Below are 25,705 nucleotides of genomic sequence, written 5' to 3'. Positions count from 1 at the left end.
TTTAAGTGGGTGGTGCTGCCCTGGGGGATGGTAAAGTGACTGTCTTTGGAGAGTCACCCCAGGGGATGCTAGAATGCTGGGATATCCACTGAGGAGGGCTCGGGTCACTCACGGGTTGCTGGGGTACTGGGATGACTGGATAGTGAGGCTGTTTATTGCATCTTGGTCCCAGGTACTCAGTGAGTGAGTGGCGGTGGACCCAGATGCTGGCAGGAGCTGAGGATGGGGGCCCAGGCCCCTCACCCCGCTCCTTCCACGCAGCTGCCTATGTGCCCTCTGGCCGTGGTGCCATGTACCTTCTAGGAGGGCTCACAGCTGGGGGCATTGCCCGAGACTTCTGGGTCCTCAACCTGACCACCCTGCAGTGGCGGCAGGAGAAGGTGAGCATCTCTCCCCACCCCCAGGCCCCATAACCGGGCTCTGGGAAAGATGACCAGGGAGCTCCTGCCACTTCGTCCCCAGAGGACATGGCTTACTCTCTGGGCCACAGCAGAAGTCCCAGAATTGAATTTTGTTGGCTACCCTGGGTCACACAGTATTCTGACCGAGGGGATATGATGCCATGGTCGAACAGGCTGGGATACAGCCTATGGAGCAGGTAGTCAGCCCTCTGCAGCCAGAGCAAGGGCAGAGGGGCAAGGGCTTCCCAAGGGAGCACAGGCTGCTCCTAGCTGAAGAAGTGACACTGAGAGGCGGAAATGGCAAGAGGTCTACTGCACGCCTGCTGGGACCAGGGCTGGTCGGAGGGCCTGCGGTCTGACCAGCCCCGGGCAGCACCCTGTCCCCTTAGTAGTTCAAGAAGAGTGTGAGGAGTTCTGAGTCTCTTCTACCCTCAAGATGACCCCTGACTTCTGGCCTCCTGTGACCTATGCCCTCTGACCCTCAGACCCCTCAGACTGTGGAACTGCCTGCTGTTGCCGGCCACACCCTCACTGCCCGCCGAGGCCTGTCTCTGTTCCTGGTGGGCGGCTACTCCCCTGAGAATGGCTTCAACCAGCAGCTTTTCGAGTACCAGCTGGCAACTGGCACCTGGGTATCCAGCGCTCAGAGCGGGACGCCCCCGACAGGTGGGTCTAGGGACAGGAGAGCACAGCGCCTTTGACCTCCTGGCCATCCAGGGCTTTGTGTAGGCTCTCTGTCCACTTCCATACTCTGTGGTCACTGCCCACCCCCCAACTTCATGTCTTGTTATCTCCCTGTCTTCCTGCTGACCCCTACCAAGATTCTCAGGGTACCATCTCGAGAACGAGAAGTTCAGTGTCTCTATTTAACACCCCTCCCCTTGACTCCACGGTAAGCTGCCCTCTTCCTGTCCAGTATCTCCCTCCCCCAGGGCCTAGATCACTGTGTCTCCTTCTGCATTCTTGGGTCACTCTCCTCAGGATATTCTGGCCACCCCAGTCTCCGTCTCCTCTTTCCCAGACTCTGATGGTTATCCTTTTAACTCAAGGGAGAGGGAGGGTTGAGAGGGTCTCCTAAGTCTGTGGCCTCAGGGCCTGGGGAGGTGTTGTGGTCACGAGAAGGGGAACTCAGGAAGGTGGCAGGGTGGGGGAGCTCTCTGCCTGATCACCAGACCTTGCCAGCCTCTGTTCTCACACTTCCCCCAACCCCCACCAGGTCTGTATGGTCATTCTGCCGTGTACCACGAGGCCACGGACTCCCTCTACGTATTTGGGGGTTTCCGCTTCCACGTGGAGCTGGCGGCTCCATCCTCCGAGCTCTACTCCCTGCACTGTCCTGACCGCACCTGGAGCCTGCTGGCCCCTTCTCAGGGGGCAAAGGTCAGGAAAGGAGGTCTAGGCAGATAGAGGTAAAGGGTGGGAGGGAAGGGGCCTCCCCATCCCAGTGATCTGGGGACTAGCTCAACCCTGGACTCCTAGTCTGCCTCCTTCCCAGGCCCCTGAACTGAGCTGCGGCATCCCATGTCTCCCCATCTGCCATCCCTGGCTCAGAGGAGAGACTCCTGGACCAGGAGTTCAGAGGCCAGGGCTCTGCCCCAGCTCCATCCCACTCTTGGTGTAGCCCCGGCAGGCCCCGCCCATTCCTGGCCTCCCCATCTGGAACTCCCTGTCTGGGGACTAAGGGTCCTTACACTTCCTGCCCTCAAGGCCAAAGGAGACCAGTGGGTCTGTGGGAGAACGTGTAACCCTGGATCTGCTGGTTAGGGACAATTGCATTTTCTGTCCATCGACATATTTCCAATCCCTTCCTGGGTCTGGACTGTGAGGGAGGAGGAAGTAAGAGACCCAGGCCTCACCCCAGACATCCCCAGCCCAGCTGGTGAGATTACACAAATTTGTGGGGTGCATCTCCAGCAGTCTGGGCTAGATTGCTGGGGAGCGGCACAGGGTGTGGGAGTTCGGGAAAGGAAGATGGCTCTGGGACTGCTGAGGAATGAGGGAGTTTTCCTGGAGGAGGGACGTGAGGTCTGAGGAAGGTTTGGATGGGATAGGCTGGTGGGGCTCAGGTTAGAGGGGGTTCGGGGTGGCCAGTGGGCTGAGAGAGTGAGCAGAGGACTGCGGGCTCTGACGGGCCATTCTGCCACCTGTCTCCCCAACAGCCCCGCCCCCGACTCTTCCATGCCTCGGCCCTGCTGGGGGACACCATGGTGGTCCTGGGGGGGCGCTCGGACCCTGATGAGTTCAGCAGCGAGGTGCTGCTCTACCAGGTCAACTGCAACACTTGGCTCCTGCCCGACCTCACCAGTAAGTCCTTCGCTGTCCCTGGAAGCCCTGTCTTCCCACTCCCTCTCACTGAGAGTTACTGGTTCCCCTCAGACGCTCCAGCACAGCTCCTGTCCCCTACACATCCAGGGGGACGCCCTCCTTCCTTTTATTCCCTTTGAAAATTTTATTTTGCTGCTTTTATTGGGATCCATGATGGGGGCCTAGGGTTTCTGCTGGCTCACTTGTTATGGGTGAATTTAAAATATAAGAGCAGGAATTTAAAGGGTAGGAAGAGAAAACAAGTAGCCCAAATGGTCAGATGTTGAAATCAACCAAGTTCTATAAAACAAAGGAGCCCCAGCGGGGGACGCAGTCGGCTCTTCCCAGTCCTGCGGTCCTGCAGTCCAGCGGTCCTGCAGCTGCAGTGTGTCTGTCCATCCTAGGCAGCCTTCCTCGACGCATGTGCCTTTTGAAAAGGGTGCCTTGCAGTCCAAGCTTCCGTCAGGCACTTGCGTTAGAAGAAGAAAAGAAACAACTCTTAGGGCTGTACTGCAACGTTTATCCCCAATCATAATTTCACGCTGTTGCTTTTTTTCTCTACGTGTCTCTCTCCCTCTCTTGTTTCACTGTCTGCCTGGTTCCCTGGCCCTGTCCGGCTTTACCTGTGTCTCCCTGTCCTGCTGTGTCCGTCTCTCCTCAGACTGTCTCACTGCTTGCTTGGTGTCCCTCTCTGACTGGTTTCTTAGTGTAGGTCTCTTTCCCCAGTCTCCTGCCAGCTTTCTTCCTGATCACTGCTCTGTCTTTCCCTAGGCCAGGCCTCTGTGGGGTCCCCCATGGAGGAGTCTGTGGCCCACGCTGTGGCGGCGGTGGGCAGCCGACTGTATATTTCAGGGGGCTTTGGGGGAGTGGCCCTGGGCCGCCTACTGGCCTTGACCCTGCCCCCTGACCCCTGTCGCCTGCTGCCCTCGCCTGAAGCTTGCAACCAGTCTGGGGCCTGCACCTGGTGCCATGGGGCCTGCTGGTCTGGGGATCAGGCCCACAGGTAACTGTGGTGACTGACAGCTCAGGGGAGGGTGGTACTGGTGCTCTCTGAAGGGGCTTCTGTGCTAGGCCAGGCTGGGTGGGATACCAGCTCATGTGGAAATGGGCAGCTCTTCACTGGCAGGGCGGGCTGGGGGCCTCGAGGGTGAAGCCCTGTGTGTGGTCTGCAGAGCCATCCAGGATGCTTCCTGGAGGAGCTGGGTCTGCACTGGGCTCTAAACAACCAGGGGACTGGACACCAGCGAAGGTTCAGAAGTGGGGCTATGCCTGGCGTATTTGAAAGACCACCGGAGTCTGGGGAAAATGAGACTGGGAAGTTGGGTGGGTCGGCTCTGAAAAGACTTCTGGTGCTTGGCGGAGGCTCTGGGCCCCGTCTGGGTCCGCAGACCCCTCCCCTGTGGTTCCAGGAGCTGAATGTCTGGGGAAGCTGAAAGTGCTGGTGTGGGTTTAGCACAGACTCAGCTTCATGTGCCTGATGAAATGTGCCATCGTCTTCCCTGCAGAAATATTAAAGGGTTGGATTTACGGGGTGCCCCCCCAGCCTCCTCAAGGGTGTTATGTAACAGTTAGTACACCCACTGCTTTTCTAAAATCTAGAAAGTTCTGAAGCACACTGCTTCCAAGGAGTTGGGGTAAAGGATTGTGGACCTCCACTGTGAGTGAAGGGAGCCACTAGGGTTTGTGCGGGAGGTGGCAGGGGCAGCCCTGGGCAGCAGGAGCCCTGGAGGCTGTTTTGAGGGAGGGAAGGCTGCAGGTAGAGACTAGACAGGAGGCCAGGGTGAGGGGCAGAGGCCTGAACTGCACAAAAGGCTGCAGACATGGGTAGGAGGGGACGGCCATAGAAACTCAGGAGGCAGAAAGCGTTGGTGGCAGGGGGACAGGAGGATGTGAGGGATGGTCGAGTGTCTCTGGCCTGGGTGGCAGGTGGATGTGGGGCCACAGTAAGTGGGTGGGAGAAGGAGCAGCCTTGTGATCCCTATGCCGAGTGCAGCGTAGGCTCACACACAGGCTTCAGGGTGATGTTCAGGAGGCACCAGGGAGAGGCCGGGATGGGAGGAGGAAGGATGGGGCCTGGCTGGGCATGATGAGCTAAGGCCACGTGCCTCCCCAGGCTGGGCTGTGGGGCTCCCCCCTGCTCCCCAATGCCTCGCTCTCCTGAGGAATGTCGGCGTCTGCGGACCTGCAGTGAGTGCCTGGCCCGCCATCCTCGGACCCTGCAGCCTGGAGATGGAGAGGTGAGTGGAGTGAGGTGGGGACTTGGCTTGGGGACCACCGTGCTCTTCAGCTGGGATTGGGTGGGAGGAGCTGTGCCTGGAGGGATGCTGGGGACCCTGAGAACCCCATGGAGCCTGTCCCCCACAGCAGGCATCTGCCCCTCGCTGTAAGTGGTGCACCAACTGTCCTGAGGGCGCCTGCATTGGGCGCAACGGGTCCTGCACCTCGGAGAATGACTGTCGGATCAATCAGCGGGAGGTCTTCTGGGCAGGGAACTGCTCAGAGGCTGCCTGCGGGGCTGCCGACTGCGAGCAGTGCACCAGGGAGGGCAAGTGCATGTGGACACGTCAGTTCAAGAGGACAGGTGTGCACCGAGGCTTGGTCCCTGAGAGGACACTTTGGGGGCCAGGACTCCTGGGTCTGAGGGAGGAGGGGCTGGGGGCCCAGACTCCTGGGTGTGAGGGAGGTGGGGCTGGGGGCCCTGGACTCCTGGGTCTGAGGGAGGCGGGCTGGGTGTGTGGCCCCGGGGTTAATCACTGTGTCCCAACCCTAGGGGAGACCCGGCGCATCCTGTCAGTGCAGCCCACCTATGACTGGACATGTTTCAGCCACTCTTTGCTGAATGTGTCCCCGATGCCAGTGGAGTCATCGCCCCCACTGCCCTGCCCCACTCCCTGTCACCTCCTGCCCAACTGCACCTCCTGTCTGGATTCCAAGGGTGCAGATGGGGGCTGGCAGCACTGTGTCTGGAGCAGCAGTCTCCAACAGGTACTGCGTTCCGCCAGGGCTCCTGGGCTCTCTCCTCTCCTCCCCTCCTCCTCCTCCATCCTGTCCTCCTCCCTCCCCCATCTCCCTTGCTCTGGTCTCACCGTCATGCTTCCCTCTTACCCCTACTCTCTCCTCCCAGCATCTCTGTCTTTCCCCCTTGCCAGAGGAGACTCCCCTGCAGTCTCCCTGATGTGTCTTCTTGCCACTCCCTCCAGTTCTCGCTCAGGCTCTCCCTGCCCCGTCCTTCCATGCTCTCACACCATCCCCTCTCCCTCCCAGACCCTTCCACCTCCCTCCCCACTTCTCTGTCTGCATTTGGAACTTCTGCTTTTAAGATACAGAAACACACTTGAGCTGGTTTTATTAGAAGGAACTGGGGGTATTTGATGGGGTGTAAGGGCAGGAACTACTGCGGCTCCGTGGCTCTCAGGCCATGCGGTCTCTGGGCTGAGCTGCTCCCTGTGCATCTCTGTCCTCCGGGTTCTCTCGGCTCAGTCATCAGCACACGTGGCCTCAGGTGGCAGCCCCAGCCCTCAGTCTGGGAGGCTTTCTAATTCCAGAGACCACAGTCTTCTCTGCTCACTGGTTTTCTGACGTTCTCAAAGGGACTTCAGCTCAACTCAGGAGATGGTCCAGCCTTGGTCCAGGGAGACAGTCAAAGGCACGTGATTCCAACGTGGCAGCTCAGACCCAGTCCTTCTCTGCGGCTGTGGCTGGAGAGATGGTTCTGGAAGGTTGGGGGCGGGGCACCGTAAGTGCCTTTGACAGCTTGCCCCTGGACTGCCCAGCATGTGCTCAGAAAGCCTGTTCCTGAGGTGCCTCTGCCTGGCACGATTTCGCTGTCCCAGTGACAGGTGACGGAGGCATTTATGCCCCAGCCCTGCCCAGGGGGAGACAAGGAAGATTCACCTCTTGTTGTCATACCTGGAAGCAGCGTCACTGGACCAGCGTCCTGGACTCTGATTCCCACTGACATCCACTCCCTGTTCATATCCTTGTTGTGCAAGACCCAGGTGAGGTGTGACTACTCACCATGGCAACTGTCTTTGTTAAAAATAGAAGTTGTCTCAACAGACCCCACATCTGAGGTGTTTCCAACACCAGTAAGCAATTCACCGATTCTGCAGACAGAGCCTGGGTGTCCAGCAATTCCGTGCACTTCTGACACTCTCTCCCTGGAGTTAGCATCACATCCCACGAGTGCAAGGCTCCGTCCAGAAAAACTGCCCCCTCCTCAGACAGCAGGCACAAAGCCAGGGCTGTGGTACTTCCGGCCGGCCAGCCATAAATCCAGTCCCCACCACCCCTTCTGCAGGCTTGAGAATTTGCTAGAGTGACTCACGGAACTCAGAGAAACATTTACCTACTAATACCAGTTTATGATAAAGGACACAACTTAGGAAGAGCCCAGTGGAAGAGATGAATGGGGCCAGATAAGGGGGGCGTGTGGAGTTCCACACCCTCTCTGGGCACCAGCCTTGAAGAGTTTTTATAGAGCTCAGTTGTCAACCCTGCCGGGTTAGTGGGTGGGGCTAAAAGTTAACCCCTCTAATCACCTGGTTTTTCTGGTAACCCTTGCCGAAGTCAAGTCACCTCAGTAGCATAAACTCTGGGGAGAAGGGGACCCCTTGTGAATAACAGAAATTCCTATCACTCAGCAAATGTAAAGCATTTTAGTAGCTTTGTGGCAGGGACCAGGGACAAAAACAAGTATTTTCTTGCGTTGCACCACACCATCCCGTAGGCAGGCTGTACAGATTAAATGGGAGGATGTATTGAGAGCAAGGAGCAGAGCCTGCCATTAAGTAAAAACTCAGCGACGCCCCAGGTTCCACCCATTTTCTGGGACACGCCTGGAGGATCACTGCATGGCAAGGGAGTGCGTGTCCCTGAGGGGGCTCTCGGTGTGGCCCTGCAGTGTCGGTCTGTGACAAGCAGAGGCCTCTCCTCCCCAAACCTGCAGGTCTGCCTGGTGATAGAAGTTACCCCTCAGTATTATTGAGATTGCCATTATTTGTCTTTGCGGGCGCTCCAGGGACCAGAGAGCCTGTGCTGCTCCCGCAGCCCCTCTGTGCCTGCCAGGCTCTCTGGGCAGCTCCAGGTGTGAGGCGGGAGGAAGTGGCAGAGAGACACAAAACTTAGCCTGTGTGTGATAGTGAGAGGGCCTTCCATCAGATCTTCTGGTTTCTGTGAAATCTACTTAAAGTGTTGGCTCAGGTTTTTTGTTTTTTAATTAATTTATTTTATTTTATTTAAAAAATATTTATTTATTTTTAGAGAGAGAGGAAGGGAGAGAGAAAGAGGGAGAGAAACATAAATATGTGGTTACCTCTCATACACCCCCCACTGGGGACCTTGCCTGCAACCCAGGCACGTGCCCTGACCGGGAATTGAACCAGCGACCCTTGGGTTCACAGGCCGGTACTCAATCCACTGAGGCACAGCAGCCAGGTCTTAGCTCAGGTGTTTAAAAGTCACCACTGCACAGATCAAACGTAACAGGTGTACAGGCCAGACCTGTTATGATTTGGCTCAAGGGCAGCTGGTTCCAACCATCCAGCATTGTTTGTTTCAATGGCTTTGCCCTCAGAGTCTGCCGCAGGCAAGAGGGTGCTCCCTTTCCTGGCTGACTTCTTTCCTCCTTTCTCCCTTCGCCACACTGTTTACTGCACACCTTCCTTGTGTCCAGGCCCTTTGCTGGGTGTGGACACATGCCAACAGATGAGAGGGGATCCTTCTCTCAGGACTTCACGTTCCTAAGTTTCTGCCAGGGACCTAGGAAGTGCAGTCACGGTGTTGGATGGCATTGCATGTGACCATTAGGGAGGTCACAGCAGGCAGCGCCGGGCAGCCTGGGGCCTCAGGCTTCTCTCCGCCTCCTTCTGGATTGGTCTGCCATCTGCCACCAGTGCACTAAACTTAGAAGTGGAGGCCTAACCTGGCAGGGAATTTGGCAGTTGGGCCAGGCCCAGCTCACCGCCAGCCCTAACCCTCAGCAGGCTCAAAGCTCCGGCTGTGGCAGTCAGGTTTTCTGTTTCAGGACTGCGTGGTGGCTTTGCCTTTTCCTCAGTGCTGCTGGCTAGCCCAGACTGACGTCTCTCCTCTTATACTTTACTTAGGGCCTGAGCTGTAAGTGACATGCTCGAATACACTGAGGCTAGTTCCCAAGTGCCCGATCCTCATTGTCTGGGTCCCAGGACAGGACAAGCGGTGGCATGTGAGCTGCTGCTCAGCTCCTGACTGTGGACTGGGGGGAGCACCCTGTTGCCTCAGCAACCAGGTCCCCGTTTTTTCTAAGTGACTGTAGCTTGCAACCTCCTCCTGATGCTAGTTTTTGTCTTCATCTGGGACCATTGCCCACCTTAGATTGTACGAAGCAGCTGTGCCCGAGCCAGGTGGGTGAAGGGGCCTCATTATACCAACTCAGTGGCACCTCATGGAAGCCAGGGTGCAGAGTGCAGCCGGGTGTCCCCAGGGACTGGAGACGGGACTGGGAAGTGGCCACTCCACCTGCGTTGGGGGTGCGGCTCTCATCTGTGCTTCCTTCTGCCTCCACCCTCTTCCTGCTTCCTCTCTTCTCTTCATTGATGTCATTTGCTCACGAACGGCCCTGCCAGCCCTGCTGTACATAATCTGGTTTCAAAGATGTCGCTAGTCTCAGTTATAGATGCTTGAGAGGGAGAATGTGGTGACCCCAGCCGGTGTTGGCTGTGGTCCACCAGCTGTGGCCGGGGTGGGTGAGACCTCTGAGAAGAGGGTGTGGTTGGGAGGATACCCAGGATGTGCTTCTTTGACCCAGTGAATCTTCATTTCCCCTCCCCCGACAGTGTCTGAGCCCCTCGTACCTGCCCCTCCGATGTATGGCTGGAGGCTGCGGGCGGTTGCTCCGGGGGCCCGAGAGCTGCTCCCTGGGCTGTGCTCAGGCAACCCAGTGCACCCTGTGCCTGCAGCGCCCCCACTGTGGCTGGTGTGCCTGGGGGGGCCAGGATGGAAGCGGCCGCTGCCTGGAGGGTGGACTCAGTGGCCCCCGTGATGGTGAGAAGGGCTCAGAGGTGGGGTGAGGGGCTGGCTCACAGCATGGAGAAGAGCTGGGAGCTGTCTCAGAGGTGGGGCTCGGGAAGTAGGAGCGGGGGGCCTGAGTCAGTGGGTGGTGCAGAGACCCCCAGTGAAGCCCTGTGTCTCGTGCCAGGGCTGATGTGTGGGCGTCCTGGCGCCTCCTGGGCCTTCCTGTCCTGCCCTCCTGAGGATGAGTGTGCCAACGGGCACCATGACTGCAACGAGACACAGAACTGCCACGACCGGCCCCACGGTTACGAGTGCAGCTGCAAGACAGGCTACACCATGGACAAGTGAGGCTGCAGCCAGACCGGGGCCTGGGTGGGCTGAGGGAGAGGGACTGGACAGACGTGGGGTGGGAGCATCTGGGGGGAGCAGTAAAGGATGAGGCATGGACCAGAGTAGGACAGAAGAAAACATAGTCCAAGGTGTGGTGGTGGTGGGGTTGACCGAGGGGGCCTATGGCTGTTGGGCTAGGTCAAGGAGTAGCAAGGTTGTGAGTTTGAGGGGGCACCCCCAGAAGAGGGGGCTGGGGGCTGGCTCCTAGAGTGGGGAAGGTGCTGGAGCAGAGCAAGAAGAGGATGGTGTGTGGTGGGCTTGCCCGCTGCCCTGCCTGACCCGCTCCCCGCCCCTGCAGCACCACGGGGCTGTGCCGCCCGGTGTGCGCCCAGGGCTGCGTGAACGGCTCGTGCGTGGAGCCCGACCACTGCCGCTGCCACTTTGGCTTCGTCGGACGCAACTGCTCCACGGAGTGTCGCTGCAACCGCCACAGCGAGTGTGCGGGCGTGGGGGCCCGCGACCACTGCCTGCTCTGCCGCAACCACACCAAGGTGGCCAGCTGGGCCTCAGACCGTGACCCCGGGGCCCGGCCCTTCTTTGCCTTCAGCCCATGTTCAGGCATCCTAAGCCCCATTCAAGTTCCAATAAACCGTGCACGGGGTGGGTGGAGATGGCATGATTCTGTCCCAGAGAAGTGTGAGAAGGCTTTGGGGACCCCGTCTGGGTTTGAGTCACAGAGGGGCTGCCGTGAAATAGTGGACAGATTCGGTGCTGGGTCAGGGAGGGTGGTCATGTAGAGGAGGATTTGGGATAGTTTAGGGGAGGGCTTCCTGAGCCAATAACTTGGGCTATAAGGGAATGAACCCTCCATCACTGAAGGTGTGCAAGCGAAGGCAGAGGGGTAAATCACAGAGAGGCTGGGATTGCCCAAGCCAAGTGCCGAGCCTGCTACCCTTTTGTGAGGCTCTCAGAACCTGTGACCTCCCACTCTTGTGCCCCCACCCCATTATTCTCCAGCCCCTCTGACTGCCTTGTCCCCTGTTTCCAGGGCAGCCACTGTGAACAGTGCCTCCCACTGTTCGTGGGTTCCGCTGTGGGGGGCGGGACCTGCCGGCCCTGCAACACCTTTTGTCGAGGCAACAGCCACATCTGTGTCTCCAGGAAGGAGCTTGAAATGGCGAGGAGGGAGCCAGAGAAGTACTCACTGGATCCAGAGGAGGTGACAGGGGCTGGGGTCTTGAACTCTGGGTCTGAGGGAGCAGGGGGCTGGTCTGTGCCTTTTCCTGATCATCCCATCCGTCCCTGGCCAGATTGGAAACTGGGTGACAGAGGGTCCCAGTGAAGACGAGGCTGTGTGCGTAAACTGCCAGAATAACAGCTACGGGGACAAATGTGAGAGCTGCCTCCATGGCTACTTCCTCCTAGATGGGAAGTGCACCAAGTAAGTGGAAAGGGCCCAGGCCCTTTGCCCTGTTCACCAGGCATAGCTCTGGGAGTCAGACCCGCTCCCCAGCCCTCCGCCCTGGGTCAGGAGAAGGTGCAATCCCCAGGGAGCCCCCAGGCCAGGGCAGGGGTTGAGGGAAGGGCTGGATTCAGATGGGGGACCCCAACCTCAGAGGCAGTGCTGAAACGCAGGCTACAGAGCAGCCCCGATGGAGACCGGAGGGCAGAGAGAGGGCCGCTGAGGGAAAGGCCTCGAGACACCTGCCCCGTTCTACCCCTTCCTTCTGAATGGTCAGTCCAAGATGGGTTCTGGTCCTGACTCTGCCACTCACTGGCCCTGTGGCCTTGGGTAAAGGGCTGGACCTCTGAGAGCCCGTTTTCTCTTTGGGTCTGGATCGGAGCTCCCATGCAGCATCCAGCCAGAGCTCCTGTGGGTCACCAGAGCACTATCACCCCTGTCTGCCTCCCCTCCTCAGATGCCAGTGTAATGGCCATGCAGATACATGTAATGAGCAGGATGGGACAGGCTGCCCGTGTCAGAACAACACAGAGACAGGCACCTGCCAGGGGAGCTCCCCCAGTGACCGCCGAGACTGCTACAAGGACCAGGTGCGGCTGGAGAAATGAGTTATGGGCCAAGGGCCCTACAGCCCCAGGGGTCAGGGCTGGGAGGAGGCAGCCGGGCCCAGGCAGGAGCAGCACTGTAGTTTTGAAAGGCAGCTATGCTCACCACTATACCACCAATGCCACACAACACTGTGGTTTTGAACTCCGTGGTCATGGGATCCAAGTCAGCCCAATAGACTGTTTCTGAGCCCCTGTTGGTTTCAGGCCCTGGGCAGTGATCCTGAGGACCCAGAAACGAGCTTCTTAGGGGGCTCCTTCAGGCTGGTGAGGAGACAGACTCCATTACAGATAGTCACAACTTAAAGGTTACAAGTGGCAGAAAACCCATCTCATAGTAGCTTAAGCAAAAAAAGAAAATGTATTGGCTCTCAAAACTGAGGTCTTGAGTTTACCTTCAGGAATGGCTAGATCCAGGTGTGCACACAAAGCCATCAAGAATATATCATTCTCTGCATCCTGACTCTGCTTTCTTCTGTGTTGGCTTCATTCTCAGGCAGGTTTTCCTCCAAGCGGCACTTTTCACCCCAGTGATCTTGGGCTAATAGGGGATCTCATATCATTACTCATACCTGTATTCAAATTCCCCTTGAGTCCATTTCCCTCTTCTTTGGCTGGGGGGGCTCCTGGTTGGCTGCCATGTTGCAAGCTTACACACTGCAGAAGGGGGATATTCTGTGCTCCCTCCTTGGAGTACAGCTCCCACCACCCCACCCACTGGCCTTTTCTCCCTATTTCGGAGGAGGGAAAATCCCTTGCTTGCCTCGGTCTCCAGTCTCCCCCACCCACTTACAGAAACACCATATCTGCAAAGATGCAACTCTAACCAAAATGGCAACAGAGCTTCACAGGCCTTACTGACTCCCGACACAGCCATCCTTGATCAGAATTATGTCTTTCTTGATGCACAATCAAAGGTCTGTTGGCCTTTCCAAAAAAAACCCACAAAAAACAAAAACCCAGAGAGTAATTCAGCCCTTCTCCTCCGGCAGCTCTGAGGCAGCTTTGAAGCAGCGGGTTCTGCAGGCTCTGATGGTAGCAGCAGTAGAAGCTAGTATGTGGGGAGCACCTGCCACTGAGCCGGTACTGTGCCGTGGGGACAGCACGGATGTGGAAAGCTTGTCAGGGCTCTGCTGGGGCCTAAGGTCAGGCGTAGACATAAGGAAAAACATTCTGAGTGAGAGGCTCGGATGTCCCATGTCCTGTCCCAGGTCAGACAGCCAGTTGGGTTTGGAGCCCGCACTGACTGGTCCAACCCTAGAACCTGAGTGGTTTCCACTGGGCTGTGATCCATCCACTTGTTCAGCACTCACTGACTGAGTGCCTGCTCTATGGCAGGCTCTGGGCAAAGCACTGGAACGCAGTAAGGCACAAAACAGGCCAAATGTACATTCTCAGGGAATTTACTTTCTCATGGAGGAGTCCAGCAGCAAACAAGTGAATAAGTCAGATACACAGTGTGGTAGTGATGAGCAGTAAGGAGGGGAATTAAGCAGAAAGGAGGGCTAAGAAGTGCTGGGGAGTGAAAATAGTGGATACTGTGGCCAAGGAAGGTCACAATGAGAAGGTGATGCTTGAGGAAGAGCCTAACGGAAGTGAAGATGCCAGACAAGCAGAAGGAGGTGGGGGAGGGTGAAGGGTGGGGGCAGGAGGGGGAAGGTAAGGGCATGTGGAGAGTGATCCAGGTTGAGGGCCAGCCAGTGCAAAGGCCCTGAGGTAGGATGTATCTTAACACAGCCCAGAAACAGCGAGGCTGGCCCACCCTGTGCTGTGCCTGTGATTTCAGCAGTCTTTGAGCTGGCCATGTTTACTGCCTGTGTACAGAGGAAGAATCTCAAGTTCAGTGAGGTTCAGTCACTAGTTCAAGGCCACACAGGCTAGTGATGAGGTGGAGCCAGGATTCAGCAGAGCTTTTCATTGCTGAGCCTCAGAGTTCCAGAGTCCTTCGGCATCAGGGTGCTATGGTCACGGGGATGCTGGAGTGTAGGGTCCTGGCAGCATCCACACTGTGTCAGGGAGGTTCAGGGGGTCACAGGAAGTTGCTGGGGCAACAGAGGGACCAGGGCCTTGGCTACTTACCAATAGACAGAGGATGTCAGTCCTGCCTGGAGGAGTGCTGCGTGTGAGCTCAGCCCTGATGGCTGCCTCCATCCTCCCCTGCCCACAGTGTTCCAAGTGCCGGGAGTCATTCCACGGGAACCCGATAAGCGGGCAGCAGTGCTACCGCCTCATCTCCGTGGAGCAGGAGTGCTGCCTGGACCCCACCTCCCAGACCAACTGCTTCCATGAGCCCAAGCGCCGGGCCCTGGGCCCTGGCCGCACCGTCTTCTTCGGCGTGCAGCCCAAATTCACCAACGTGGACATCCGCCTGACATTGGATGTGACCTTTGGTGCCGTGGACCTCTATGTGTCCACCTCCTATGAAACCTTTGTGGTCCGCGTGGCCCCCGACACAGGCATCCACACAGTGTACATCCAGCCCCGCCCACCCCCACCGCCGCCCCCACCCCCTGCCGATGGCGGGCCCCGGGGGGCTGGGGATCTGGGGGGACTGGGGACTGGGAGTGGACCGGCCACTACAGTGGAGCCACAGGTGCGGGAGGTGTGGCCACGGGGCCTGATCACCTACGTGACAGTGACAGAGCCATCAGTAGTGCTGGTGGTTCGCAGTGTGCGGGACCGTCTGGTCATCACTTACCCACACGAGCACCACGCCCTCAAGTCCAGCCGCTTCTACCTGCTGCTGCTGGGCGTCGGAGACCCCAGTGGGCCCGGCGCCAATGGCTCGGCCGACTCGCAGGGACTGCTCTTCTTCCGGCAGGACCAGGCCCACATCGACCTGTTTGTCTTCTTCTCTGTCTTCTTCTCCTGCTTCTTCCTCTTCCTCTCGCTCTGCGTGCTCCTCTGGAAGGCCAAGCAGGCCCTGGACCAGCGGCAGGAACAGCGCCGACACCTGCGAGAGATGACCAAGATGGCCAGCCGCCCCTTTGCCAAGGTCACTGTCTGCTTCCCACCGGACCTTGCTGCTCCAGTCCCTGCCTGGAAGCCAACTGGACTCCCGCCGCCCACCTTCCGTCGCTCTGAGCCTTTCCTGGCACCCCTGCTGCTGACAGGGGCAGGCGGACCCTGGGGACCCGTGGGAGGGGGCTGCTGCCCGCCAGCCATCCCTGCCAGCACCGCCGGCCTGCGAGCCGGGCCAATCACCCTTGAGCCCACGGAGGATGGCATGGCTGGGGTGGCCACACTGCTGCTCCAGCTGCCCGGTGGGCCCCATGCGCCCAACGGTGCCTGCCTGGGCTCAGCCCTCGTCACGCTGCGGCACAGGCTGCATGAGTACTGTGGGGGTAATGGGGGTGCTGGAGGCGGTGGGCACGGGGCTGGTGTGGGCCGGAAGGGACTGCTGAGCCAGGACAACCTCACCAGCATGTCCCTCTGACCCGAGGCCGGGTTCTCAGCCACAGCAGTAAAGTGCCCTGATGGGGCCCTGGGCTTGGGGCACATCCACATGAGGGGCCCTAGACACCGTGTCCTCAGAGACCCCTGGTTCCTTTCCCCTGGGGGGTCCCCAGACAGGTCCTTCTTTGTTGTGCATTCAACAGTTACTTATTGAGTACCTACTGTGTGCCGGGCACTGGTGAAGGCACCAGGTAAACAGGAACCAAGGCAGACGTGGTTCCCTAATCTTGTGGGACTGGTGTGTCTGTAGGGACTGAGAGTAAAGTCAGCCAGGCATCTAAGAAACTACACAAAGATTGAGAAGGAACTGGCTGTGGGAAGAGCTTTGGGATGTGGGCTCCTGGCAGAGGAAACAAGGTCCCTGAGGTGGGAACAGCTCGTTTTAATGGAAAGGTCTGAAAGCTGGTCACTGTGACCCCAACTGAGTGTGGAGAGGAAGTACGGTCGGGGTCAGGCAGGAGCTAGGTCGTCCAGGGCCTGTGGGCCCCAAATAGGGTTTGGGTTTTGTTCTCAGGGCAATGGGAGGCCGTAGGACAGTTAGTTTTATGAGGGAGGATGATGGGATCTGAAGTTTTTATTTAAGATGTCACTCAGCTGTGGCGTGGAGATTGGATTGGAAGGGGTGAGAGAAACAGCAAGGGGACAAGACATGCTGAGGAGCCCGATCAGGAGTCCAGGCCAGAGGCAGGATGTGGGTGGGGGAAGTAGGGGTAGAGTGGGTGTCAGGGTGAGGGAGGGAGGAACCCAGAATGACACTTTGTGGCCCAAGCTGTGGGAGGATGATGGTGTCGTTTATTAAGATGGGCAGACAGGCTTATGGGGAAGATCAGGAGCCTTGTTTTGGACCCAAGATGCCCTTTAGACATCTGTTAAGTGAGGCCCAACCAGGGAAACAAACCACTCTGAGCCTTTCAGCAGAAGGACCTGAGTGCATGGGGCTGGCTGCACTGGTGAGGGATGAGGCTGACTAGAGGGAGGACAGTGAGGCAGCCCAGGGGCTTGAGCGAGAGCTGGGAGCTGATGCTGCCACCCTTGGCTGGAGGGACAAAGCTCTGGTGGTGGTACCTGACCCCAGGACTGGGGTCACAGGCTCAGAGGGTGGGGGAGGAGTGAATGCCAAGGTTGGAGATAAAAATGGTGGAGACCCCAATATACAGCCTTCTTCCCAGGCAATGCTGCCTTGAAGATTTCTGGGCTCTCCCCAGGGGCTGCCCCCACCCTAGCCATCATCTTGGATGATGTCCACCCTGATTCTAGATACCTTGAAGTTAAGACTCTCCTTCCCCAAGAGCTCATCCCCCAGCTGCTTTTTTGGACCTTGCAGAGCTGGGTCCTGCATCTTCCCCTCTGCTGGGTCCACAGTCTAGGGCCCACCCATGTGTGCTGCTGGCTGAGACAGTGGGGAGTGTTTGAATCAACAAATAAAGAGTGTGGGGAAGACCATGTCCCAGTGCCGTCTACATGCAGAGTCAGGCATCTTGGCTCTCTGACTCAATACCCACGCTCTGGATAAAATCAGACAAATACCCTTATCTCAGTGGCCCCTTAAAGCCACATGGCCTGCACTCCTCTGCCCCTCCTAGGCAGGCGTCAGGGTGGTACCACTGCTGAAGCTCTTGTTCCCAGAAGAGGCAAACCAGGGGGCCATGAGGGCAGTGAGACCTTTGACTCTAACCCCAGATCTCTGTCAGGGAGACCTCAGTTTGTTTCTTGAGGGAAAAAGCCTTCCTTGGTCCCAGGACTGGGTGTGATCCTGGCCTCTGCCATGAGAGGCGTTCAGGCATGGAGCCTGGAACGGGGCCCTAGCATGGCAAGCTTGCTCTAAGTCAAGCAGATTCTCACAGCCCAAACCGAGAGGGTCCTGGGAGCCTTTATCAGCCCATCCCCCAGCGAGCAACAGCCCTCTCAGGCTAGGGAAGATGGGAGCTGGAGATCTCTGTCCATTCGGGGCCTCGATTGTGGGAGTCTTGCTAGAAGTGCTCACTCATGTACCTTTCTGTGCAAACCTGCCTAGAGGCCCCAGGCCAGCCGCCTCATCTGGTGTTCAGCCACAGACGTGGTGATGTGAACCGAGAAGCTGTGTGGGTCTCCATTGTGGTCTGTGAATATGATAGTACTAATATTTTCAGACTTTCTGGGCCATTGGGGATTTTCAGGGATTTATCTGCACACACATAAGTTTTGCCTTTATGAGCTGATGGTAGCACCTAACCTCCAGGGTGCGACTGTGGACTTGTACTTACTGAGTACCAGTGCTGGACAATTTGCTTGGCTTGTTACTGCCTTTGATCTTTCCAACAGCCGTGTGAGGCAAGTACCATGTAGCCCCATTTTGCAGATGGGAAAACATTAAATAGGTTTTATTTAGCTGTTAAGTGATAGCTATCATTTGAACCCAGACCTCCTGACTCTTGGATCCAGGTGCCTGACCACCAGGCTCTTCTGCCTCCGAGGAAGGAGACCACAGGCCGATGTAGCCGAGAGCGGGCCCAGCACTGAGCGGGCTCTAGGGGCAGGGTGTTCAAAACGGCCAATTTCCGCTAGGGGACGGGGGAGGTAGAATTTCCCACCTGGGGAGCCAACCAGCTGTGGGACACCCTGCGTGACCAGGAGGGAGCAGAGTTGGTTCTTCAGGACTCGTCCGTGTGCTTGAACCCTGCAGTACGGTCTTTTGCTGGCCGGCACCCTGCAGCTTTTTCTTCCTAAGGAGAGCATTTGCACCGTGATGGACCCTTTCTTTGGGAAGTGCAGGGCCACCCCTTCTCCAGCTCTCGTCACTGTCATGCAGGCGTTTGTGTACAAATGCCCCAGACCATATGTCCCTCCTCCCTCCGTGTCGGCCCCTCAGCTGTCACCTCTCCCTGGCGTCCACACACCTGAAGATGAGAGGCTCATGGAGTGTGAGAGAAGGCCTGGGTTCGAGCCTGTGTGGGACCTCCAACGCCCTAAGGATTGGCAGCCTTGGGAAAAGAAGGGGAAATGCTTTCAAGCACACTCCAGGCACTGCACTGGATACATGGCAGGAGTTCTAGTCTCCTCAGCATCCCTGCTGGGAGGTAAGGTTTGTTCCCTCATTTTGCAGCTGCAGAAGCTAAGTCCCTTGCCTGAGAGCTCGGGACTGAATTATAGTCAAGCCCATCTTCCGACATCAGCCTGTCTGCTTTTCCACCGCCCCTCCCCATTACCTCTAAAATCACTTCCCTTTGCTAAACCAGTGTCTCATCTGTGATGACTTATTTTTTTTTAAAGATTTCACTTACTTATTTTTAGAGAGAAGGGAAGGGAAGGAGGAAGAGAGGGAGAGAAACACCAGTGTGTGGTTGCCTCTCACGTGTCCCCTACTGGGACCTGGCCTGCAACCCAGGCATGTGCCCTGACTGGGAATCGAACAAGCGACCTTTTGGTTCACAGGCTGGCACTCAGTCCACTGAGCCACACCAGCCAGGGTCTGTGATTGCTTATTATCCCCACCTATGATGGGCCCCACACTGTCCGAGGTGCTGGGGACACAGCAGTGAACAAAATGCCTGTCTTCATGGAAATGACCAGCCAGCAGGGAGCCCGATAATACATCAGTAAATGATGGGGTATGCTGGAAGGTGACCAGGAAAACAAGGTGGGGAAGGAGGGTGAGGGGGTCAGGCCCTTGCTATTTAATACAAGGCGGGAAGGGAAGGCCTTTCTCATAAGATGACATGTAAGCAGAAGTGAAGGAGCGAGCCACAGGGGCATCTGAGGGATGAAACTTCCACTTTGAGGGAATAGCCAGTGCAAAGGCCCTGAGGTGGGAGTATGCCTGGCATTTTAGAGAAAAAACACAGATGTTTGTGGTCGGAGTGGAGAGCATGAGGAGGAGACGAGGTTACCGAGGCAACAAGAGGCAGATCACAGGTCCTTGGGCCAGGTGAGGACTCTGGTTTTCATCAGAGGAGGAGCCACGAGAGGGTTCTGAGCACAGAAGGGATGTGATCGGACCCGTTCGTAGGGCTCCTCTGTGGGGAAGAGAAGAAGGGTTGGGAGTGGATCAGGGAGCCCAGCGAGGAGCCACTGACTTCAGCTAATTCAGGCTGAAGAGGAGGGTGACCAGAACAAAATGGGGGTGGAGGAGTAGGGAGAAGTGAGGTTCTGGATATATTCTGGAAGTAGAACTGACTGAAGTTGTTGACAGATTGGGTGCCGCAGGGCGAGGAGAAAGTGACCAAATACCTGGAAGGTTGGGGCTTGCTCAGTCCCGGGCTGTGGGAGAGCAGGTTTTGGAGGGGAACCAGGAGTTAGAGTTTGGACACGTTAAATTTTGGGATGTCTGTTGGATATTCCAGGTGAAGATGTCATTCAGTGATTGGATCCACAGGTAGAGAATAATAACAAATAACATTAATATTAGAATAGTTACAATGTTGTGCTATATATAAAACAATAATAGTGGCGGCTGACGAAATGGGAACAGCCTTCCCACCCGTTCCATCATTTGCCTTCCAGTGGCCACGTCACATATTGGGGGTCATCCTCAGAGGAGAGAATGGGCTCATTCATTCACTAGCACAGTAGTGGCGAGAGTCAAAATTTGATCCCAGGTCTGCCCAATTTCAAGACCAGGATTTTTTTTCTTAAAAGTTATTTTAAAAATCATCACCCAAATATACGTTCCTGTTGATTTTAGAGAGAATGGAAGGGAGGGAGGGAAAAACATTGATGAGAGAAACATCGATTGGTTGCCTCCTGTACTTGCCCTGACTGGGAATTGAACCACAACCTTTTGGTGTGTGGGGTGATGTCCTAACCTAACCAACTGAGCCATTCAGCCAAGGTGAAACTAGAACATTTTCTAGTCTGTAGTTGCTTTTGAGATACATAGTGGATCCCTTCCTACTCCAGAAAGCCTTCAACCCTACATTCTCTGCTTTGGAAACAAAGGCCCTCTATCTGTTAGAATTGTGTGCAGGCTAAGAATCCATAGGCATTAAATGAGCGGGGCCTCTCCTAAATTTTTTCTTTGAACTTGAGTGCCTGGAGTTTACCAAGATGACCTTTCTAGTTTGCTTATTTTCAGAATCCAGGCAGAGCTTCAGATAGGCAGCTAAGGGGTGGATGATCTGACTTTGTTAGTGAGGACACCTTGGCCTCCAGAGGAAGAGACTTGCCAATGTCATCCACAGCAGGTGGAGGTCAAAGATCCAACTCCAGACTCCTCCTTCCACACCTAGGCACCTTCTCTGTGTCCCCACCTTCCACACCAAACCTCTTTCTCCACCCAGATTCCTTCCCTGAGACAAATGATGTAGGCGGAGTTGGTTTTCAGGTTTTTATTGTGGGTGTATTTCTGGTGGCGGGATAGGGTGGAGGGGCAGGCCCTCCCAGGAGGGGGCAGAGGAGGCCAGGCATGGCCAAAGGGAAAGGAGGGTGGGGGGCACTTTACTCTCGGATCTTCAGTTCCCGTGCCATCTGGCAGAGGGCGCAGGGCAAACAAAAGGTGAGGGACGCCCAGTCGTGCCCGACAGAGCCCTAGAGGGTGGGAGAGAGAGGTTAGGAGCCCTGCCTTGGGTCCCAGGCTGCCAGTCCCGCAGACCCCTACCCCTGGTCCCAACCCCGTGCGCACCTGGATGCGGTAGCGCTCGCGCATGCCGGTGCGCAAGGAGTGCAGGCCTCCGGGCAGGTAGGGCGCGCAGCAGCACTCGCCGAAGTCGTCGGAGATGCGGCAGGCAAGGCACAGAGGGGCGAAAGTGCCACACAGACCTGGGGCGTGCGCGGGGAGGTCAGGGCGGGGCCCACCGGGCCTCAGCCTCTGGGGGGGGGCGAGGCTGGGGGGTCCCCGGAGCCAAGTCGAGGGTCCCAGAGGGAACTGAGTGTCAGAGGGAGGTGGAGGTCCCAGAGGAAATTGCGGGGAGAGGTTAGTGGTTGAGAAATAGGGTGTGAAGGGTGGTGTGTGTGGGGGGGGTGGTGCGGTTGAAGTCGCGAAGGGAAGCTGGAAGGTGTGAGGTTAGGATCCTAGGGAACGTCGGGGGTCCGATGAAGGCGTAAAGGTTAGAGAGTGGGGACTCAGGGTCCACAGAGAGGACCAGAGAGTGGGATTAGCGGGGTGTCGAAGGGGTTGGCGGTGACGTCCTCCCCCCCCTCCCCTTCCCCTCTACCCGGGGCCTGGAGGAGAGAGGCAGGCACTCACAGACGGGCATGTCGTTGCAGCAGTCCGTGAGGCCGGTGTGCCAGTCACTGAGCTGGGTCTGGTAGCAGCTGCTGGCACACTGGGGCTGACTGGTCACTGGGTAGGACATGGCTGCGGAGGTGGGAGACGGGGGTCAGCAGGTGGCCTTGCAGCGCCTCCTGGGGCCCGGCACCCCTGCCGCCCCTCCCTCTGCCGGGCAGTCTGGGCAGGGCCACCAGGCCGCCCGCTGAGGGGTCACCACTGCGCCCCCTTCCCTTCGGCCATATTGGGGCATTGACACCCCAGTCTGTCCCATTGCTGCTGCCTTCTGTACATCTGGTTGAGCTGGGGGTGGTGGCTCCTGCAAGTCTGGGAAAGGGGGTGCGCCACATGTGGGTGGCCGGGCTGACAGTGCCTCCTCCACGTCGGGGCCTGGGGTGCTGGGTTCCCGCATTTCAGGGACCTCTGGGGCACAAGCAGGCGCCGGTTGTCTTCGAAGCCAGGGTGCCCAGGGGAGGGAAGTGGCCAGGTTCCGGGGACTGGAAGGGTTGCCGGTCCATCGAGTGACCCCACCTTTGCCTTTCACGTTGTCGTGCATCTCAAACTGCATCTTGCTGGCCCTGAGGAGGTGGTGTTGGGGACGGCAGAGGTGGCGGCGGTGACAGCAGCGGAGTCTGTCCAAGGGACACTGGATGCTGAGGGAGGGGAGGCCAAGGGGCAGGGGCACTAGGGGCTGGGTTCCCAGGGGAAGGCTGCTGGGGAGAAAGAGGCCACTTCAGCCTGCTGGCTAGAAGAGACATGGAATTGGGATGGATGGGGTGGGGCGAGAAACTCGCCCATCTCTGTACAGCTGCCCGACAGACCCCAGAGGGCCCTCCTCATTCCAGAGGCAGAGCTAGAGAGAGAAACCAAGAGACAGACAGGCCAAGTCATAGACACGGGGAGGGAGAGATCAGAGCCAGGTGCCCGGAGAGATGCCATCAGCAATGCTCACGCCTGCCCAGCACTTCAACCTCTCTGCAAGCCCATTTCACGGATGGAACACTGAGACTCAGAGAGGTGAAGAGAAATGCCCCAATCCAATGGCCTAGACCAAGGGAGTTAGTAGAGGGGGTCCTTGCCCTCAGGACTTCTGGATTCAACCCAGCAATCCTCAGGTTGAGAAGGGCGCATTGGGAGCATTGAGAAAGAAAGAGAGGGATGTCCAGAGAGAGAGTCGGAGATCCGCAAGGAGACAGAGAGCAGTGCGGTGGGAGAACAGAGCAGAGGCCTGGCCTCAGAGCAGAGGGGTGTGGGGGTGCTCCTACCTGCAGGATGGAGACGGTGGCGATGGAGACAAAGGTGTGGGTGACACCGGCACTGAGTTCTCAGTCTTGGGCCAGGAGCTGCTTATATCCAGCAGGCCACATGGCCATGGGCGGGGCTCTGACACAGGTGCCTGGGGAGCCAAGCCCATCAGGCTGAACCTCTTCCCCTCACTGGAACTTCCCCTCCCTCCCTTTCCACCCCCCACCCCCAACTTCCCCCTCCTCCTGTACCTCAGATGACCAGGCAATGGTTGGGGAGGGGTCCAGGGGTGAGGAGCTAGGAGTGGGGACAGAAAGGGGAGTGGGCAGAGTGCTGGGACGGGAAGGTGGCAGAGCAAAGGCGCAAGGGGCACAGCTGGTTTCAGAGACCAAAAGAGAGGTAGAGACAGAGAGACAGGGAAGGAATGGGAGACACAGAGATGGAAGGGGAGGTCAAGATCAGAGAAAGAGAGAGGTAGGAGATTCAGAAAGATGGAGGGAGATGAGAAAACATAGAGGGATGGAGAAATAGATGCCTAGACAGAGAGGCACAAAGATCCGGGGAGAAATAACAAGAAGGGGGAGACAGATTCAAGAAGAGACACGGGAAGGTGCAGGGGGAGGTAGCTGGAGGCAACAGCCACCGCTGGACTTAGAGGGCAGGGAGAGGGGGAGAAAAGAAAGGCCTGCAGTGCGAGAGAGGGTGCAGTGTGGGCTCTCTTTGAGGGTTTCTCCCCCATTATCCTTAGTGAGGTCCCCACTTCCCTGGGAGAAGGGGCATTGTCCTCCCATTCAGGGCACTGAAGGGGGGGGCAGTGTGTTTTGGCCCTGATTCATACTGGAACCAAAATAAATAAACACACCTCACCCCACCTCTAAATTGGGAAGGGAGGAGGCCGGGAACTGAGAAGCCTGGTTCCTGAAGGAGGTGGCTGTGGCCCAGGCCTCTTGGGTCTGAGGGAGGAGCGGGGGCTGGGGGCTGATCTCTGATCCCAAATAGAGGAGGGAGAGTGGGCTCAGGTTCCCAGGTCTGAGACAGGAGAGGCTGGGGTCCAGATTCTTGGGTTAGGCCAGGCTGCCTCCCCGAGTAGGGTAGGGGTCCTGGGATTCCAGACCTTCTGGGTTCCTGAGGGATGAAGAGCTGGGGGCCTGAATGCCTGAGTCACCAACGTCTCCCCCCAACAGGCCTGGCAGGGTTGGAGGTGACTCAGTGAGGGAAGCAGCATCAGAGCCGGGTGGGGTTCCCAGTACGTGTCACCCCAAAAATGTAGGAGGCACTGGAAAATCGGGGTGTCACCTGTAGAGAAGGTGGTGTTGTCACCGCACTGGATGTGGGGTTATGGCAGGTGGATCACCCTGTTCGCCTGGGATCTCAGCTTTCCCTCAACCTCCTGGTTCAACACATCAGGTCCCAAGCGTTGGTGTCCTGGCACCACCCAGATGGCTTGCTGTCATTGTCCCAGACTTGTGGGTAGCACTCGGCATGGCATCTTGCCTTCATGTGCCCATCACTCAGCCTAGGAACCTGAGTGTCTGTGGGACATCTCTCCATTTCTGTTCTAGTGTTCCTGCGCCCCCATCTCTGTGTCTTTGTCTCCAGCTCTGACTTGCCTCTTTTTTTTTCTTATCTCCACCAATCCATTTCCAGGTTTCTTTGGCTCTCTTTCTCCCATCTCTGAGTCTCTCTCTTCCCATGCAATGTGTCTCTTGCCCTTCTGTGGCCTCTGCCTCCTGTCTTGGCATCTCTCCCCATCTTTAGGCCTGCTCCCTGGAGGCAGCCACAGGGCCCCATCTCCTAGCTCTCTAGACCCTGGCATGCAGGTGACTCAGGGTCAGTCATCGCTGAGGACCCTAGGGCTCCTGGTGTGACAACTCGAGCTGTCCTCCTGTTTCCTCTCCCCACTCTTACACAGCCTGGGGACTGCAATTAGATACAGCAGCTCATGTAGATGAGGAAATCGGGACTGGGAAAGCTGTGAGGTGGCATCTTTAGGGGTGAGGAGGAGGGTGGAGGCCAGGAAGAGGAGAGGCCTGGGGGCTGAGGAGTGACCATGGCAGAGTCCCCAGGCATCTGGCATCCTCCCCCTCAAATAGGACTGCCAGATAAAATACAGGACGCCCAGTTAAATTTAAATTTCAGATAAACAACAAATACTTTTTTTTTAGTATAAGTATGTCCTGTGCAATATTTGTGATATACTAAAGAAGTATTTGTTGTTAATCTGAAATTCAAATTTAACTGAGTGTCCTGTATTTTTATTTACTAAACCTGGAGCCCTACCTTTAAAGACAGAAATCCAAGTACCTTGGCCCCCTCTTTTCCCAGAACCCAGGATTCCAGGTCCCCAGCCCTCCTTCCCGCAGGGCCTGAAAGCCCAGGTCCCAATCCTCCTCCTCCTCCTCTCCTCTAGAGTCCATGCATAGGACACCCATCCCCTACTCTCTCAGAACCCAGGAATCCAGGCTCCCTTTCTCCCCAGAATCTAGGAGTCCAGGCCAGGTCTGGGTCAAGTTGCCCAACATGGGTTTCATAAGGCGGGTGGTGCCATCATGACCCTGGTGGAACTGGTAGGACTGAGCGGACAAGTGAGGTAGCCCCCCTTTCCATCCTAAATCTGCTGCTTCTTTGAGGGCCAGCCCAGTGAGGCTGCGAGCAGAACAGGGAGCTCTGGATGGGTCTCCATGTTGTTTTGGTGTGTTGCTATCCGTGTGTGTGTGTGTGTGTGTGTGTG

The 25,705-nt window shown here is 57.1% G+C and overlaps 4 protein-coding genes across 8 annotated transcripts in view; 3 read left to right on the top strand and 1 right to left on the bottom strand.

Moving 5' to 3' along the window:
- The window catches only part of MEGF8 (multiple EGF like domains 8), a 41,175-nt gene extending 23,252 nt beyond the window's left edge, over positions 1–17,923 (top strand). Inside the window, exons 27-41 of one of the 4 annotated variants that reach the window (XM_036012806.1) lie at positions 173–380; positions 896–1,067; positions 1,618–1,781; positions 2,561–2,705; positions 3,477–3,708; positions 4,819–4,942; positions 5,070–5,286; positions 5,476–5,690; positions 9,518–9,725; positions 9,880–10,039; positions 10,384–10,576; positions 11,074–11,244; positions 11,336–11,466; positions 11,945–12,077; positions 14,260–17,923. In XM_036012806.1, the coding sequence (XP_035868699.1) occupies positions 173–380; positions 896–1,067; positions 1,618–1,781; positions 2,561–2,705; positions 3,477–3,708; positions 4,819–4,942; positions 5,070–5,286; positions 5,476–5,690; positions 9,518–9,725; positions 9,880–10,039; positions 10,384–10,576; positions 11,074–11,244; positions 11,336–11,466; positions 11,945–12,077; positions 14,260–15,528 (3,742 nt within the window). In that variant the 3' untranslated portion in view covers positions 15,529–17,923. Of the gene's footprint in view, positions 1–172; positions 381–886; positions 1,068–1,617; positions 1,782–2,560; positions 2,706–3,476; positions 3,709–4,818; positions 4,943–5,069; positions 5,287–5,475; positions 5,691–9,517; positions 9,726–9,879; positions 10,040–10,383; positions 10,577–11,073; positions 11,245–11,335; positions 11,467–11,944; positions 12,078–14,259 lie in introns of all 4 variants that reach the window. The other 3 variants (XM_036012805.1, XM_036012804.1, XM_036012808.1) reach the window with 3 other exon arrangements.
- LOC118497666 (carcinoembryonic antigen-related cell adhesion molecule 21-like) overlaps positions 1–25,705 on the top strand; it is an 834,765-nt gene that overhangs the window by 534,595 nt on the left and 274,465 nt on the right. The window lies entirely within an intron of this gene.
- The window catches only part of LOC118497667 (carcinoembryonic antigen-related cell adhesion molecule 1-like), a 746,496-nt gene that overhangs the window by 451,521 nt on the left and 269,270 nt on the right, over positions 1–25,705 (top strand). The gene's annotated exons all lie outside the window — the stretch shown is intronic.
- Positions 20,837–23,063, bottom strand: CNFN (cornifelin). 2 transcript variants are annotated; one of them, XM_036012849.1, is made up of 5 exons: positions 22,995–23,049; positions 22,261–22,361; positions 21,709–21,819; positions 21,145–21,281; positions 20,837–21,050 (listed from the first exon to the last, which is right to left on the bottom strand). In XM_036012849.1, the coding sequence occupies exons 2-5, from the start codon at positions 22,295–22,297 to the stop codon at positions 20,961–20,963; spliced, it is 375 nt and encodes a 124-aa protein (XP_035868742.1). In that variant the 5' UTR covers positions 22,298–22,361; positions 22,995–23,049; the 3' UTR covers positions 20,837–20,960. The 2 variants fall into 2 exon arrangements, with proteins under 2 accessions (XP_035868742.1, XP_028386195.1); XM_028530394.2 differs by lacking the exon at positions 22,261–22,361 and having other exon boundaries at positions 22,995–23,063.

The sequence above is a fragment of the Phyllostomus discolor genome, chromosome 12 (assembly GCF_004126475.2).
Source record: "Phyllostomus discolor isolate MPI-MPIP mPhyDis1 chromosome 12, mPhyDis1.pri.v3, whole genome shotgun sequence".
Taxonomy (NCBI): domain Eukaryota; kingdom Metazoa; phylum Chordata; class Mammalia; order Chiroptera; family Phyllostomidae; genus Phyllostomus; species Phyllostomus discolor.
This window is presented reverse-complemented; position numbering and strand designations above follow the sequence as displayed.

Bases quoted from the DNA above. Each gene is read 5' to 3' on its own strand.
- CNFN (XM_036012849.1), bottom strand. From the start codon at position 22,297: ATGCAGTTTGAGATGCACGACAACGTGAAAGGCAAAG. The intron at 21,820-22,260 runs GTGGGGTCACTC...CCACCTCCGCAG, and splicing joins CGACAACGTGAAAGGCAAAG to CCATGTCCTACCCAGTGACC. The intron at 21,051-21,144 runs GTGCGCACGGGG...CCCACCCTCTAG, and splicing joins GCGAGCGCTACCGCATCCAG to GGCTCTGTCGGGCACGACTG.